This window comes from Centropristis striata, chromosome 6, assembly GCF_030273125.1.
Source record: "Centropristis striata isolate RG_2023a ecotype Rhode Island chromosome 6, C.striata_1.0, whole genome shotgun sequence".
Classification (NCBI taxonomy): Eukaryota; Metazoa; Chordata; class Actinopteri; order Perciformes; family Serranidae; genus Centropristis; species Centropristis striata.
In genome coordinates this window covers 31,236,474-31,252,230 of record NC_081522.1, presented here as the reverse complement: position 1 = coordinate 31,252,230, position 15,757 = coordinate 31,236,474, and the positions used below count along the sequence as shown (strand labels likewise).

Below are 15,757 nucleotides of genomic sequence, written 5' to 3'. Positions count from 1 at the left end.
CCAACTTGGCGACTGTCGCTATTTAGCGACTATTCAGACTCCTCTAGCGACTCTTTTAAAAAAAAAAAGCAGACTAGCGAAAAACGTAGTGCCTTTTCTGGCGTTTTTGAAGACTTGTTCCTACTCTTCTTAACGATTAGCAAGCGCCGTCCCTTAGCACTCACAAGTGGCCCAGTCCCCCCGCAGCAGTCTCTCCCAGCTGCAGTCCGCAGAGCAGGAGCTGTTAACCCCTCAGTGTCTAGTTTGCACCAGTTTGCACCAGTCTGCAAATGAATCAGGTATGCGCGAAATCGCCGCTCAGCGGCTCAGAAAGTACCAACCAGAGGCAGGTACTTTCTGAGCCGCTAACCGGTGAAGTTGGGTGGATCCTCTCTCCCAAGTCACACCCATAGCGGCTCACTAGAGCGAAAAGTACCTAATGGAAACACGCCTATTGTGTTTGACTTAAGAACCGAGCTGACAGATATGGGTGAAATAGTTCAACAATATATAGGGGAGCCTGACCATGTAATGCTGAGAGTAAGAATTTTAAATTGAATCCTGTATGCAACAGGGAGCCATTGAAGAGACTGTAGGACAGGGGGGATGTGAGAGTGTTTGTTTGAACTCGTAGTGAGTAATCTTGCGGCAGCATTCTGAATTGACTGAAAGCGAACAAGAGTGGACATACTAAGTGAGGAGAAAAGTGAGTTACAGAAATCAATACGAGATGAGATAAATGCATGTATGAGCATCTCAAGTTCAGCTTTTGAAACTACGGATCTCAGTTTACTGATGTTTCTAAGATGGAATAAGCCAGATCTGGTCAACTGGTTTATATGTTTAGCAAACAATGTGGACTGGTCAAAAAACACCCAGGATCCCAGCCTCCTCAGGAAGTAAGAGTTGGCTCTACCCTTTCCTGTACATGATGTCAATGTACAATATGCCTTTATTTGTTCAGTGAATGGTGATGACAACAAACACAGAAATACTCAACTTATTTTAAAAGGGGATAAAAGCAGACTGAAAGCAGTGCATGTACAGTGCAGTACAATGGTGTTCTTGGTTACTAAGACCTTTTTTTGCAGAATGTTCATATCCAGCTACAGTTGTACCGATTGCTATAGTAACTGACTGAGAAACATTTTACTGGTATTGTAGCACTTAATGAATGGCGTTCTAGGAGGTTACAGCAATTGCTAATGAGTGATAAACGCCCAGAGTTTAAACGAGCAGCCTGTCTCAAATCTTTAGGCCACGTCTGCCTCAATATTGGTATAACTAACTAAATCAGTCTATTGTTTAGCAAGCCTTTATTTTAGTTCTCTACCATATTGAAAATATGTTTGCAGCTCATTTAAGATTGATGCGGTAACAGGAAAAAAACAGTTACGTCCGTGATTATAAAGACTGTGCACACAGTGTACACTAGTGAAGGGACAACAAAGCTTCATCAACCATTTGCTTTATTTACAGAGCCCACTAGATGGTGCTCTTTGTTCAAAAAAGAGCTGAAAACACACTCAATTACCATAGCAAAGTTTTTTTGTTTTTTTTAAGCCAAGACCACCATCGTGGGGTTAAAAAAAATAAAGCAAATGGTTCACAAAGCTTCATTGTCCCTTCACTAGTGTACACAGTGTGTCTTGTGTACAGTCTTCTATTTTGGACTTGTAGTTCCTGAAAAGTGCTGATCAAGCAGAAGGGAAACTGGAACATTCATCTCAGAGGAGAAGCAACAGAAACAACCAAACAACTAAAAAACATAGCTTTACTGTTGTGAATTTCAGGCTTCAAAGACGTGTTGGGGTTCGCATATGCCTCAAACCTGAACACCACTTATGTGGGTCTCACGGTTTTAAAAGTGTCTTAAGATGGCTATCAAAGTTATTAATAATGATCAGAAATCATTATTAATTATATTAAATGATATGACTTGATTTACTCTAAGTCAGCTCTGGATGGAGAACCACTCTGTACAACAGAAGTTGTTTTCTGGAAAGTCTCCTTTTATGTAATTTATGTGAATTTTTTAGACATATATTGTATTATATATGTATTTTCTCAACATTGTATTTCGACTTTTTTTCTCGACATTTCAACTTTTTTCGCGAAGTTAATAAAAACGGCCCTAATCCTCTTCTGTAGGTTTCATAACCTGTGAGACCCTCCGGTTGTGACAAATTGTCCTTCTGACCAAAGATGTAATCACATCTAGGTGTGCAAGGGATCCTGGGGGTTGAGTTTTGGTGGACGTGTCCTTTTGTTGGAGAACAAAGAAATTCAGCTGAGTCATTTTAAGAATACTGTTGCATTTTCCATTTAACACTTTGGAGTCCGTGTCCGTTTCTGAATACTTTTCATTCTGCCTGTATATACCACTTAAACAAAAAACATTCAGCACAACCCCACCTATATGAGCTGATTATTATTTTTTCACTGTGACTTACTGGATCAACATTTTGATCCCAAAAGAAACACGAAAAAACGAATGCATAAAATCATGCTCAATGAAGAATTTTAAATGTTGGTTACAAATATAACATATTTAAGAGGATAACATGTAGTGCTATATTGTTATACTAAATATATTTTCCCTTATCTCCATTTAATCTGCCTATAATCACCAAACAACTACAAGTACAAACTACTTTAGAGGGAAGCTGACAGCAGGACTTGAAGCTGCATCAATTTTACGTTGTGTCGCCATGGAAAAGTAATGTGCCGACACTTTCGGGGACTCCAGCGAGTTAAAGTTGGAGCAGTCTGTGGCCTAGAGGTTAGGAATCGGGGTTGACATGAGCCACAGGAGTTACGTTTAAAAAAAAAAAAAACCTTAGTTACGTAAAAAGTTATTTACTTTTGTTTTCAAACGGGACATGATTCCCATCTACCTCCACTCCCTCCCCTTCCCCCGAGGTTGATATCTGCCATTTAAACTCAATCGGGCTTGTAACTGGAGAGTTGCCGGTTCAAATCCAGGTACTGACAGATCAAGGACTGAAGTGCCCTTGAGCAAGGCACCTGCAGTAATGTGCTGCCCACTGCTCCTTGCATGGTGTGTTCACTTGGGTGTAAAAAAGGATGGGTTAAATGCAGAGGTTGAATTTCCCAATTGTGTGATTAATAAAAGTAATTCATCTTAATCTTAAATCTTAATCTTAAATCAATCCAATATGCACAAATGAATAAAATCCATCCGTGGTATACCTGTGTTCCCAACAGATGTGAACTGCTCTGGGCAGAAATATATCTGGAAGATAAGTGGAGAGGAGAGAAGAGCTGAGTGAGAGTCAATCCAAACAGTGTTGCGGTGAACACTGGGATACAGATCCAGTTGCTGTGCCACCTCTCTGGGTCTGGCACAGTGTGATGTGTTCTGCAGGTTGTCACCCACTACAGCAGGGGGACAGTTGCCATCTCTGTTTTTCTAGTACTGCCACTGCTGCTGTCTGTCACTGGATCGCCCAGGGAGGGTCCTCAGAGCAGAACATTAATTCATTCAGTCTGCAGCCTGATATCATGTAGCACGCACACACACACACACACACACACACACACACACACTTTTGTTGACTTTTGCATGTGTTATTTGGCAGTATTTTCCATTTGTGAACCATGTTGTCATTTGTTGTTTTACATGCAATGCATCACATTTGCAGTGATTAGGAGCCATTGGCAGAGAGAGAGAGGGAGGGAGAGAGACTTTGGGTGTGTATATGTAGTGATTACAGTTAAATAGAGACTGAGAGAGTGAGGGCGGGCACCTTGTGTTCATCAGAGTTTTATCGTTGTCTAAGTTTAGATCTTGGCTCACAGACAGCTTCTCAAGTAACAAGGCTGCAGGCTCACTCCCGCCACTCCACACTGAGACAGAAACAGAGCTCCGCACAGCTTTAAAGGAAGACGTGCAAAGACAGAAAAGTGGCAAGTGACGAGGAAAGAAGAAGAGAGGCTGGAGAGGGGCTGCTAGCACCACACGCTATCATATAACATTTCAGACACAAGAGAAAGGTAGATCACAAAACGGACTATTCTGTTTGGAAACAGCTCCTCACCACATCGATTCACATCTGTTTTCTACCTGCTGGGACTGGACAATGACAGAGGAAACAGAAGCAGGAGTTGACTGCTCTCCAACCTCTGGGTCTGAGCAACAGGCTCCGCATTTTCTAGAAGATGTCATCTTCCACGGCAAGTTTAGGGTAAGTGTAGACAGTGTGGACTCTCCACAAATACTTGTTACAAGTACAGGATATACAGTCATGGAAAAAATGATTAGATCACCCTTGTTTTCTTCAATTTATTGTTCATTTTAATCCCCGGTTCAACTAAAGGTACATTTGTTTGGATAAATATATTGCTAACAACAAAAATAGCTCATAAGAGTTTAATTTAAGAGCTGAGATCTAGCCATTTTCCATGGTTTTCTTGATAATGATTTTGGTTATTATCAAGAAAACCATGGAAAAGGGCTAGATATCAGCTAGTAGATGGTAGATATCACATTTTTCACACTCTTCTGACTTTTTTTTTTTTTGGCTCACAGACACAGGCAGTACAATACAGTAAAAACAAAACAATGCCACCAAGCAGGAATAATGACAACAACAAAAAATTACTTGAACAAAACTAAATATTTATCAAGACAACATTTGATTTTTCATCCAGTTCTTGTTTATCATTACCAAAGCTTTTCAGTGATCAATTCTCTGGAAAGCATTAATGACTTGTGACCCTGATCCATCAATGCCACATTCCAAGATCATGTGTCTGTGTAAAGCAAAACTAACATACAACTTAGTGGCGTGAAAAACACATTACCAATAACCTACGCAGATATCACAACAATAATACTTGATAACACACATTAAACAAAATGCAGAGGTGGAAAGTAACTAAGTACATTTACTCAAGTACTGTACTTGAGGTACTTGTACTTGATGTGATTATTTCCATTTTATGTAACTTTATACTTCTACTCCACTACATTTAGAGGTAAATGTTGTAATTTTTACTCTACTTTATTTAGCTGACAGCTTTAGTTACTTTTCAGGTCGAGATTTAACATGAAAACCATGATACATGAGATGAGATTTTTTTTATTTTTTAAATTAAACCTCATTAACATTATATTAAGTAATCAAAATGCCCTATCTTTACAAAATTAAAACCCTGTTTACATTAATGCATTGAGACATTTTTTTTAAATTATTTATTTGGAGTATATGTAACAATCTACATAACAAGTACTTTTACTTTTAATACTTTAAGTAGACTTTAATGCTGATACTTTTATACTTTTACTTTAGAAAGTTTTGAATGCAGGACTTTTACTTGTAGTGGAGTAACTCTGCAGTGTCATATTAGTACTTTTACTAAAGTCATGGATCTGAATACTTCTTCCACCACGGACCAAAACACTGATTACAGATCAAATATTGTGCTGAGCCTTGTACTTGCTGCTGTGTTAAATCTTGTCCTTGTTTATTGTTACCAAAGCTTTTCAGTGATCAATTCCCTGGACAGCGTTATTGATCTGTGACCCTAATCCATCAGTGTCATGTAAATCCTTAAAGAAGATCAAAAGAAAGTGAATTGTGCTCAATGAAATAACTCACACTGCACTTAACTGCAGCTAATGTACGACTCTCCTCTGGTGGTCCGGGCGGCAGGGAGCTCATAAAAGAAGAGCCGGAGTAGAATGGCAAGAAAAAAAGAAAGCTGATGTGGGGCCTTCTTCATAAAACATCCGTACACAGATTTCATTTTAACTCACGTACACAAATTAACTAAGAAGTCTTTGTGGATGCATGAAGAGTTTCTCATTTCCGAAATATTCATAAGATATAAAATCTTAAGCAGATGGAGTTCTTCACTGTCACAAAGTGGTTCAAATCTACATTGTTGATCTGGGCACTTTCAGGGCTTATTGTCCATGTCTTGACCTCAGAAACAGCAGTGTACACTGTAAAAAAAATAAATAATTTTTTTGTAATTTACGGTCAAATACCAGCTGTGGTTGGTAAAAAAAAATCACAGAGAGTGGTTTTTCTACTGTAAATTTAAATGTAAATATAAGCAAAAACTGTAATTTTGACTAAATAGTCCCTTTATTTTTAGGGTAATTGTGTCCTTGTGACATTATGGTATTTCTCCTTTAATTTTACATTAAATATTTATATTTTGACAGTAAAACTGTGTGTTTTCTACAGTTTTTGTACAGTTTTATACTATTCCTTGATTTACAATAATTAAAAGCGTCTACTACGGTGATATTCAATTTTACACCCTTTTTCTCATACAATTTGACAGTGTTTTACTGTAATTCCTACAAACGTTTTTTTACAGTGCACTGTAAAAAAAAAAAATCTGTTAGATTTAGGGTAAAATACCGGCGGCTGTGGTTGCCACAACTTCAGCGTAAAAATTACAGCGAGTGGGTATTCTACTGTAAATTTGAATGTAAATATCACAAATAGGTCGCAAAATTTAAAAATTAATATCATACTAGTAAACGCTTTTAATTACCGTAAATCAAGGAATAGTACAAAACTTTTAAACTGTAGAAAACTCTCACAAGGACACAGTTACCCTAAAAATAAAGGGACAATTCAGTCAAAATTACAATTTTTTCGATAATATTTACATTTAAATTTACTGTAAAAAAAAACCACACTCACTGTGTTTTTATGGTAAAGTTCTGGCAACCACAGCTGCCGGTATTTTACTGTAAATTAAACAGATTTTTTTTTTAAATGTACTATTCCTTCATTTACGGTAATTAAAAGTGTCAACTTTTAATTTTATGCCCTATTTCTTATGCAATTTGTGATTTACTGTAATTTCTCAAAACATTTTTTACAGTGTATTTGGCAGAGGTCTCACAACAAGATATTTAATAGCTGTCTTGGAGCTCAATGAAAATCCCTTTAAGCGTTCAGAAAAATGGACTTTATGGTGAGATTGTCAGCCTTTCATTGTTTCTAAAAATGGTTTGTTCTTCAGTAATACAAAAATGGTCTGTCAACTTGACTTGACATTAGATGATGGCTAATGGCATTACACAAGCCACTATTTTTGGCACACACGGAAACACATATATCATTTGAGTTGCTAAATACCTGCCTGAAGTAGGAGATTTTCCAGTGCTGCAGGTGTGTGCACAATGTCTCGTGATTAGAGTCCTGTACTGTGCCTGACACCTGACCTGATGTTTTTTGGTTGCTAATTTTAAATAACACTGCTATTTTAATTCCTAAACATGTGATACACATCACCCTACTGCTTAATTATCTCCCCCATTCAAATAGTTCATCTCGGTCAGGGTTGTGTGAGTATCCAGCATGGAATGTCTCGTGGTTGTGGCTCGGATGGTCAAGCAGTCGCCCACTGATCCCTGAGCACATCGAAAGTATCCTTGGGCTAAAATACTGAACCCCAAATTGCTCCGGAAGCTGTGTCATCGGAACATGAGTGCATGTGAATGTTATTTTACTGATAAGCAGTCGGAACCTTGTAGGGTAGTCTCGGACACCAGTGTATAAATGTGTGTGTGAATGTGTGAGTGCTGATCTGTAGCGTAAAACGATTTAAGTGGTCGCTATGATGTGAAAAGCACAAATACCCTCCGTTTTTTAGTCTTTATTTGTTGCTAAAATGATTACTGCTTGTGTTCAGATATTTACCTTTCTTTAAAAACTAAAAAGAGTATGTTTTCTCATGTAAGGTATTAAAAAATACCTTGTGTTGATGTTTTTGATACCTGTACTGAAACTTAGGGATTGCATTGGCAGTAAGATTGAAAAAAAAATGCCATAAACAGCCCAGTTTAGTGCTAATCCCCAAAGTTTGAGTGGAGGCCCTGAGAGTAAAACAAAGCTCCTGAAGGTGTCGGAGCTACTCTCGTAAGAATGTAGTAAGAATGAGACAGATCAAAGTAAAGTGGTGTAGTGGTTAGTAGTGAAGGGACAACAAAGCTTTGTGAACCATTTGCTTTATTTACGGAGCCCACTGGCGCTCTTTGTTCAACAAAGGGCTGAAAACACACTCAATTACCATTGCTAAAACCTTTTTTTAAGCCGAGACCGCCATCTAGTGGGGTCAAAAAATTAAGCAAATGGTTCACGAAGCTTCATTGTCCCTTCACCAGTGGTTAGTGGGTCGCCGGTTTCAACTCTGACCTGCGTTTCATCTGTGTGGAGTTTGCATGTTCTCCCTGTGTCAGTGTGGGTTCTCTCCGAGTACTATCACCTTCCTCCCACAGTCCAAAAACATGCACTTAGGTTTAATTGATGACTCTAAATTGCCCGTAGGAGTGAATGAGAGTGTGACTGTCTGTCTCTATGTGGCAGCCCTGTGATAGTCCGGAGACCTGTCCAGGGTGTACTCGCCTCTTGCCCAATGTCAGCTAGGATCGGCTCCAGCCCCCTGCGACCCGAGTTCGGATAAGCGGTTAAGGATAATGAATGAATAAATAAAGTACTCGTTTGATAAAATCAGTCCATACAGGAGTGGTTTAGGTTAGTTTATGTCAAAATGAGCTAGACCACAATATTTCCATTTGTATTACATTAACAGTTTTTTCAGGCTGAGTAGTTTGTACTTACCAAAACCAAAACTTAACCCAAAGTTATGTAAAAAAAAAAAAAAAAGAAGAAGCTTTTTTTCCTCTGAAAAGTCAGAAACAATGTAATTTGGGAGGGCAGACTTGTTAATATGCAACAACTAAAGCTCCAACCTCAAAAAATGAGACAAAATGTGGATTTCATCTTTCTGGTAAACAACACACTCAGCTCGATCATTTCTTTAGAGGAGGAGTCACGACTCTTTGCTTTATTGAACACCAAAAAGTCAGTCTAGTTTATTTTCTCTCACAAATGAGCTTTTGCTGAGTACAGACACTGGACGCAGAGATCAGATTAACATGACCACAGCAAAGTTTCATTTTAGCTGTTATAGAATTTATGTTATTCAACTACAGCTGATGGTTTAAAGCAGCTGTTAGCAGCCACTCAAAGTAAGAAGCATTAATGTTCTCTCCCAGGCTCTTTGCTCTACAACATATACGGCCCAATGAGACATTTGTTTGAGTTAGAGTTTAGGTAATCCAGGTATTTTGTCAACTGCAAACTAGATCCAACATGGAGCCCAGCCCTCCCTTTGCTTAGTAAACTGATCTTTAAGTGTAAATGGGTGGAGTTCCTTTAAACATATTGGTGCATGCTCCCTGTGTAGTCTGATCTGTAGACGACTTCTCTCAGATCTGCAGCCAGACGATATAAGTAGACATCATGAGGAGAAATACTGTAGGCTCAGGTCATGCCACAGCTCATAATTCAAACACTATTTATGTCTCATATAGAATTTACTAGGAAGCACTACAGAAAGCATAGCAGCTGTCCCCGTTTTAATGGTACCCAACTGACCCCGCCCAAAGAAAACTCATGAAATCATCATTTATATATTTGCCATTGAGATTCCTGGACTGTGTTGTAAATTCAGATTTCATACAGCTGCTTTGACACAAGGAGAAGCTAGACTGACAGCAGGACTAAATGCAAATATCTAGACCTCCCAGTCCCTGCTATTGGAGGCTAACAGAATTAAAAAGTCCATTTTGTACAAATGCACAATTCAAAAATGCCACAAAAGCCCTCAAGAAGACTTTCTGGGGACCAGATCCCTTACTTAAGTAAAAGTACTAATACCACACTGCAGAATTACTGCACTACAAGTTAAAGTCCTGCATTCAAAACTTACTGAAGTAAAAGTACAGTAGTATCAGCAACTCTGAGGTGAGTCTTGAAACAGCCGGGATCGACGACATTACAGACCTACAGTATCCAGACATCTACTCTTACTTGATCTTCTTTCTAACCTACAAAAGCTTAGATGGATGAAACCTGGATTTGTGAATAATATTCAGCTTTGGAGTCTAAAGTTACTGCTAAAAATCACTTGTCCTCAGTGGAAGTAAAGGGTGTGGCATTTCATTGAGTTGGTTCTTTGACAGAGTTACCCTCAACCTTATAGTCTGAATGAATTTTGATAAACAGCAGTTCCATTAAATTTTACTTACCGGTGAACTGTTCCTAAAGATTAAATGACCCATTAGAACTGTAGTAAAAGTTTGATAGATAAATAATATATTAAGTGAACTTACCTCGAATGACATTGTTGACTTTAGTTTTCACACAGAACACGAACTGCGGACTAAAATAAGAAATTAACTCTTAAAACAAGATAAATTATCTAACATTTCTAAATTTTTTAATTAAAGTTTTTTTTTATCTTGGTAAGAAACAAATAATTTGTAGTGCACTCTGCTCGGGCCAGTTCATCGCTGCTTGCAGCTTTAAATTATCTTGTTTTAAGATTTAGTTTCTTATTTTAAGCATACAACATGCTTATTTCTAGATTTAACCATCTTAATTCAAGAAGACATCTTGTCAAGTGAAATTATCTGTCCTTGCAGCAGGATCATTTCCCTCAGATTTAGTGTTTTTATCTTGTTTTTAGACACCCCTTTTTTGCAGTGTGGGGGAAAGTCCTGTGTTTGTTTGACCCTCCTTCTCTTAAGGCAACTTTTCGTGCATTAAACTCCATTTACTTGCTTCCCTCCTCACACTCTCTGTAACTGTAAGTCCACTATATGGCATCATTCATAACTAGTATGGTCGCTCAGAGGGCACCGCCAACGACACAGGTTCATGTGTACAGCCCCCTACTCGCCCATTCTTATGGGAATGATGAATGAATGATGAAAGAACGATGGACAGCCATACAATAGTACCGAATAAGCTGCATTTTCACAGAAATGTTGACATTTGGGAAACCAAAGATCATTTTCTACTGGGTTTGGGAAGTGTGCAACCTTGTTATAACTGATTTACCTTTGAAAAAACAAGTCTCAGAACAAATTATTTAATGTGTGCATACATTTGTGCCACAAAGCCATCTTTTGCTTGCAAGCTCTTGAGCGTGAGATCAACTAAAAATGCAAAGTCTGTCCACCACTCAGGGTTGCTCAGTTAAAACTGCTCTGCAACTTTCACATGACTAAGCCTGCGCATGTCTGAGTGGTAAATCATGTTTCATGTTGTATTCATCACATCATCCATCTGGGCGGCTCTGGCCAATTAGTTATGGGCCATGTAAAGTAACATGTTGGTCTGCACGCAGGCCGTAGTTTGGGCAAACTTCGCATGGAACATATTTAGGCGTTAAAAAAACTGAAATATTTCATATGTTTATTATCTACACATTTGACTGCACAGTAATGGATTTAACTTAAAAGAAAATTGCACATGGTAAATACATTGGTGCAGAGTCTCTTTTATTACATTCTGACAATAACTCAAGTGCAGAAACACATCTTGATATCGTCACCCTGTTAAAATAATCGCCTAACTAATTTTTTCAAGTTTTGCAGGAAACACAAAAAACTTCACCAAAAGTGTAACATATGACATTTATTGATCATTTCACTCAAAAAGGATGTAACAAAGGATGGCTATTGGCATAGTAATAACACTGTGTGTAAATTATGTAACTTAAGAGAAATAAATGACTTAGGCAATTTTTTGAACATGCCTTTGTGACTTAAGCAAGATATGGTAACACTTTATTTTGAAGGTGTCTACATAAGAGTCACACAAGCCTGTCAGAAACATGACATGACAAGTATCATGAGCATTAATGTTACTTCAAAGTGTCGTTAATGTTCATGACACATCACATGTCATGTTTATGACACGCTGATGTCACTCTTTTGTAGACACCTTCAAAAAAAAGTGTTACCATATCTTGCTTAAGTCAGTTTTGAAAGGCATGTTCAAAAAATTGCCTAAGTCACATTTTATTTTGACTTAGGCATAATAAATCCGCTTAAGTCACACACTTGACATAGGCCATTATCTTAAAGGGGTGAAATCACATGATCTGATCAACTGAGGATGTAGGCGATTTTACCATAGGTGGCCGGCGACATGAGGAGATGATTTAGGAAAAAAACAAAACAATTTTGACAAAAAATGACTTAGGGGGTTATTTTAATAGTGACGATATTTAAGATCATCATCAGCTCTAAGTCCTGCATCCATGAAAGATTGACAAACACAAAATTGCTCAAATAAACAATCTTCTGCCTCACCTCTGTCTGTCTTTCCCCATGTACCTGCTGTCAGCTGTTGAAGGCTCTGACTCCAGAGGAGAACACCCACTGTCAGCACGGCCTCTACTTCAACGATGGTCAACGGCGTGTCGACTATGTCCTTACCTACCCTGTGAAGAAGCCAGGGGCAGGCCGCTCCAGCCGGCAGTCAACGTACCTGCTAACTGAAAATGCAGTCGCCCGCAGCTTCCGCCGTGGCCCCCACAAACGCGACAGCAACGTGCAGCATAACAGAGCGCAAAGGGTGAAAGACTCAACCTCCCTGCCGGCCTCCCCGGTGGCCGATATGGAGCTGGGCTGCCCGGAGGAGACCGTCAATGGACATGAGGATCACAAGGTGTTCAGGAGGGAGGAGTTTGAGGGCAAACTGAGAGACATGGGGCTGGAGCTGGAGAAGGATGAGGATGTGAGTTTACATCTTTAACCATTTATGCTTTACAGAAGCCCTCTCAACTCCTCCTAAAATGTATTTCTGATAGTGTCTTCTTCACAGTTTAAGTAGAACAAACATCCTATTTCCAGGTAGCACAAGTCAGTTTACCAAAGTAGGAAACAAAGCAGCACTGGCCTCCAGGAGTTGAAGTATACCTGCTGTGTTCTGGTCAGTTGTACTTGTAACCACAGCTGTGATGTAGCTAGGTCCTACAGCGAAAAAGGCAGATGAGTAGACTGTGTGCAGCTACTCTATACCAGCTAAAGAGTAAACAGACACACACACACACACACACACACACACAGAGGTCAAAACAATACTAGCAACAGACTGTCGTGTCGCGTCTATGTTTAACCAGAATACTGGGGAAAACCCTGTTGCAACTAAAATTCATAAGAACCGGGGAATTACTGGACATTGAACAAATGGATGCAGGATCTATATTTAGAAATTGTTCTGTTGCAGTCTTATTGAGGAAGTTATTCTTCCATGGGCCACAAACAGCACAGTTTTATCTCAGGAGGGCAGGAGCAGTAAAACTTTGCATAATAACCATAATAAATAGCAACACCTTCAAATCATTAGAATAATAGCATAATTGCCTAAGTCATTTCAAATCAAATCAATTTTATTTATATAGCCCAAAATCACAAATCACAGATTTGCCTCAAAGGGCTTCATTTGTAACCTACTTTTACAATATCAATAAAAAACACCAATGTGCTTGCTAAAAACGTTCCAATATGACTAAGGCAACTAGGCTAAAGAATTGTTTCCCTTTCTTTTCGTGTAAAGTAGTATATATGTAAATTCTGAAAATCTGCAAAGGCAACAAACATTTAGTCACATTTTAGAACTGAAAAAACGAGATATTATTTTATTTCTTCATAATTTGAACAACTTTTTGTGATTTTTTTCCTCCATATTTTTCCACTCACCAGCAATGCTGGCATCACCTTATTACACCAACTACAGGGCCAATGAGACAGCAGCTTTAGTTATCTCATGCCTTTCAAACCTTTTACAAATCCAAAGTTTTGGCAGTGCCTTAGCAGCAAGGTTCTAGCAATATTGTTTCAAGATTGAGTCTGAAACAAAAGCTGCTCATTTACATTATTTACAATGTTCAGTATCTTTAAATATGACCGCAATAAGAAGTCATTGTTTCTGAGAACTGTATTCAAGTAAGTATATTTATAGATTATATAAAACAATCTGAGTGGGTCCATTCTGCATAACGAGTACTTGTACTTTTGATACTTTAAGTACATTTTGATGCTGATACTTTTGTACTTTTACTTCAGTAAGTTTTGAATGCAGGACTTTTACTTGTGGTATTAGTACTTTTACTTAAGTAAAGAATCAGAATACTTTTTCCATCACTGGTGAAGTGTTTACGTCACATACAGTACAGGGAAATAAACAAACATTTCAGATTATTTCCATGCGTCGTATCTTCAAGCTGCTCTGGCAGCTCTTATAAACTTACAGGAGTCTTTCCACCGAATGTACAGGATATGTACAGATAGTATTACTGAACAGAGAAGGATCTGGAATTACCTCTGTCAAATTTTGGATGCACCAATTCTTCGGAGGTGAGCCAGGCGGCTTTGGACGAGACCTGGCAGATCTAGTGGATGGTGGAGAACTTTGTGGAAGGAGTAGCTGATGAAAATACGTGGCATGAAAACTTCCACATACCCAAAGATGCTCTTACCACTCTAAGTGATGCCGCCTGGCATGCATACAATCCAATTCCACACACTTTTGCGTCACTGTATGCACGCAGATTTCTTCCCGAAAACGATCGTCTAATCGCGGAATAAAAAGTGAAGACGCAACGCCACTTTTGCGTCTTCTGTTCAGACCGTTACCATGTAAACATAGCCTTAGTGTGAATGGTTTAACTTACTGATGAGCAGGTGGCACCTTGATGGTAGCCTCAGCCACCAGTGTGTTTATTATTATAGAATGATGACTTGTCATGTAAAAGTGCTTTGAGTTGTCGCTACGACTGGAAAAGTACTGTAAACATTAACTCCTTCAAATTCTGATAAAATAGTTTTAAAAAATAAGATTTTGATACATTATCTTTCTGTTTATGTTCCAACACATATGGCATTAATCAGATTCAAAATGTGTCTGTTTTATCTCCATAAAGTATTTATTCATGAAGGAAAATAAATTTGTACTAAAAATACATTTTCCATGACACTAAAGAACAAAGTGCTGAAAAAAAATGCAGCCATTGTTTTTAACTTATGATTTCAAGCGTACAACTGAGGCTTGAACCCTGCTAGTTCAGGTCAATTTAGGCCCCATTCAGACTTCCTGTGTTTGTAAGTGGATGTGTAAGTGTTTTTAGAACCTCTCCTCTCCTCTCCTCTCCTCTCCTCTCCTCTCCTCTCCTCTCCTCTCCTCTCCTCTCCTCTCCTCTCCTCTCCGCTCCTCAACATGTCTCCACTTCCTCCCACTTTATGAAACTAAGGGCAAACTATCTTGGATAAAGGAGAAGCTATCTTGTGTATTTGGAGCAAGAGTCTGCCCAGTAGTGATGCACAGCACAAGGATTTGACCTATAGCCTACTGCAGCCAGCCACTAGGGGCGATCAAAACGTTTTGACTTTGACTTTTGGTAAGCTATCCGTCCATCCAGTGGTGGAATGTAACTAAGTACATTTACTCAAGTACTGTACTTGAGTACAATTTTGAGGTACTTGTACTTTACTTGAGTATTTCCATTTTATGTAACTTTACTTGTAGAGGAGTAATTTCACAGTGTGGTATTAGTACTTTTACTGAAGTAAATGGTCTGAATACTTCTTTCACCACTGCTTCCATCCATCTTTATATGAAGTCTATGAGGTAAACAAACATTTTATAATTATTTGGATTACTAGCAGTTATTTTTCCGTGAAAGCAAGCAACAACTTCACTACTTGTGAACCACATTTCATAAGCAGGGTTTTTTTTTTAAACAATTAAGGAGGCAGCCAAATTTTTTTGCAAAACTATTTGCAGTGGTTGCAGCTTATATATCTGTGTATCAGCCGAGTAAATGTGTAAACTGATATTCTGCCTATGTATAAGATGTCCTGATGCCAGCGTATAAATAGAAAATAAGGCTCTCCACGGCAGTGATTTGAAACGGCTGACCTGAAGGTGCA

General features: G+C 38.5%; 1 protein-coding gene across 1 annotated transcript in view; it reads left to right on the top strand.

The window, feature by feature from the left end:
• The first annotated feature begins 3,992 nt into the window (after positions 1-3,992).
• Positions 3,993-15,757, top strand: part of LOC131973675 (anoctamin-1-like) — a 39,009-nt gene continuing 27,244 nt past the window's right edge. The window contains exons 1-2 of the mRNA XM_059335727.1: positions 3,993-4,187; positions 12,171-12,563. Coding sequence (XP_059191710.1) covers positions 4,083-4,187; positions 12,171-12,563 — 498 coding nt within the window. The 5' untranslated portion in view covers positions 3,993-4,082. The remainder of the gene's footprint in view (positions 4,188-12,170; positions 12,564-15,757) is intronic.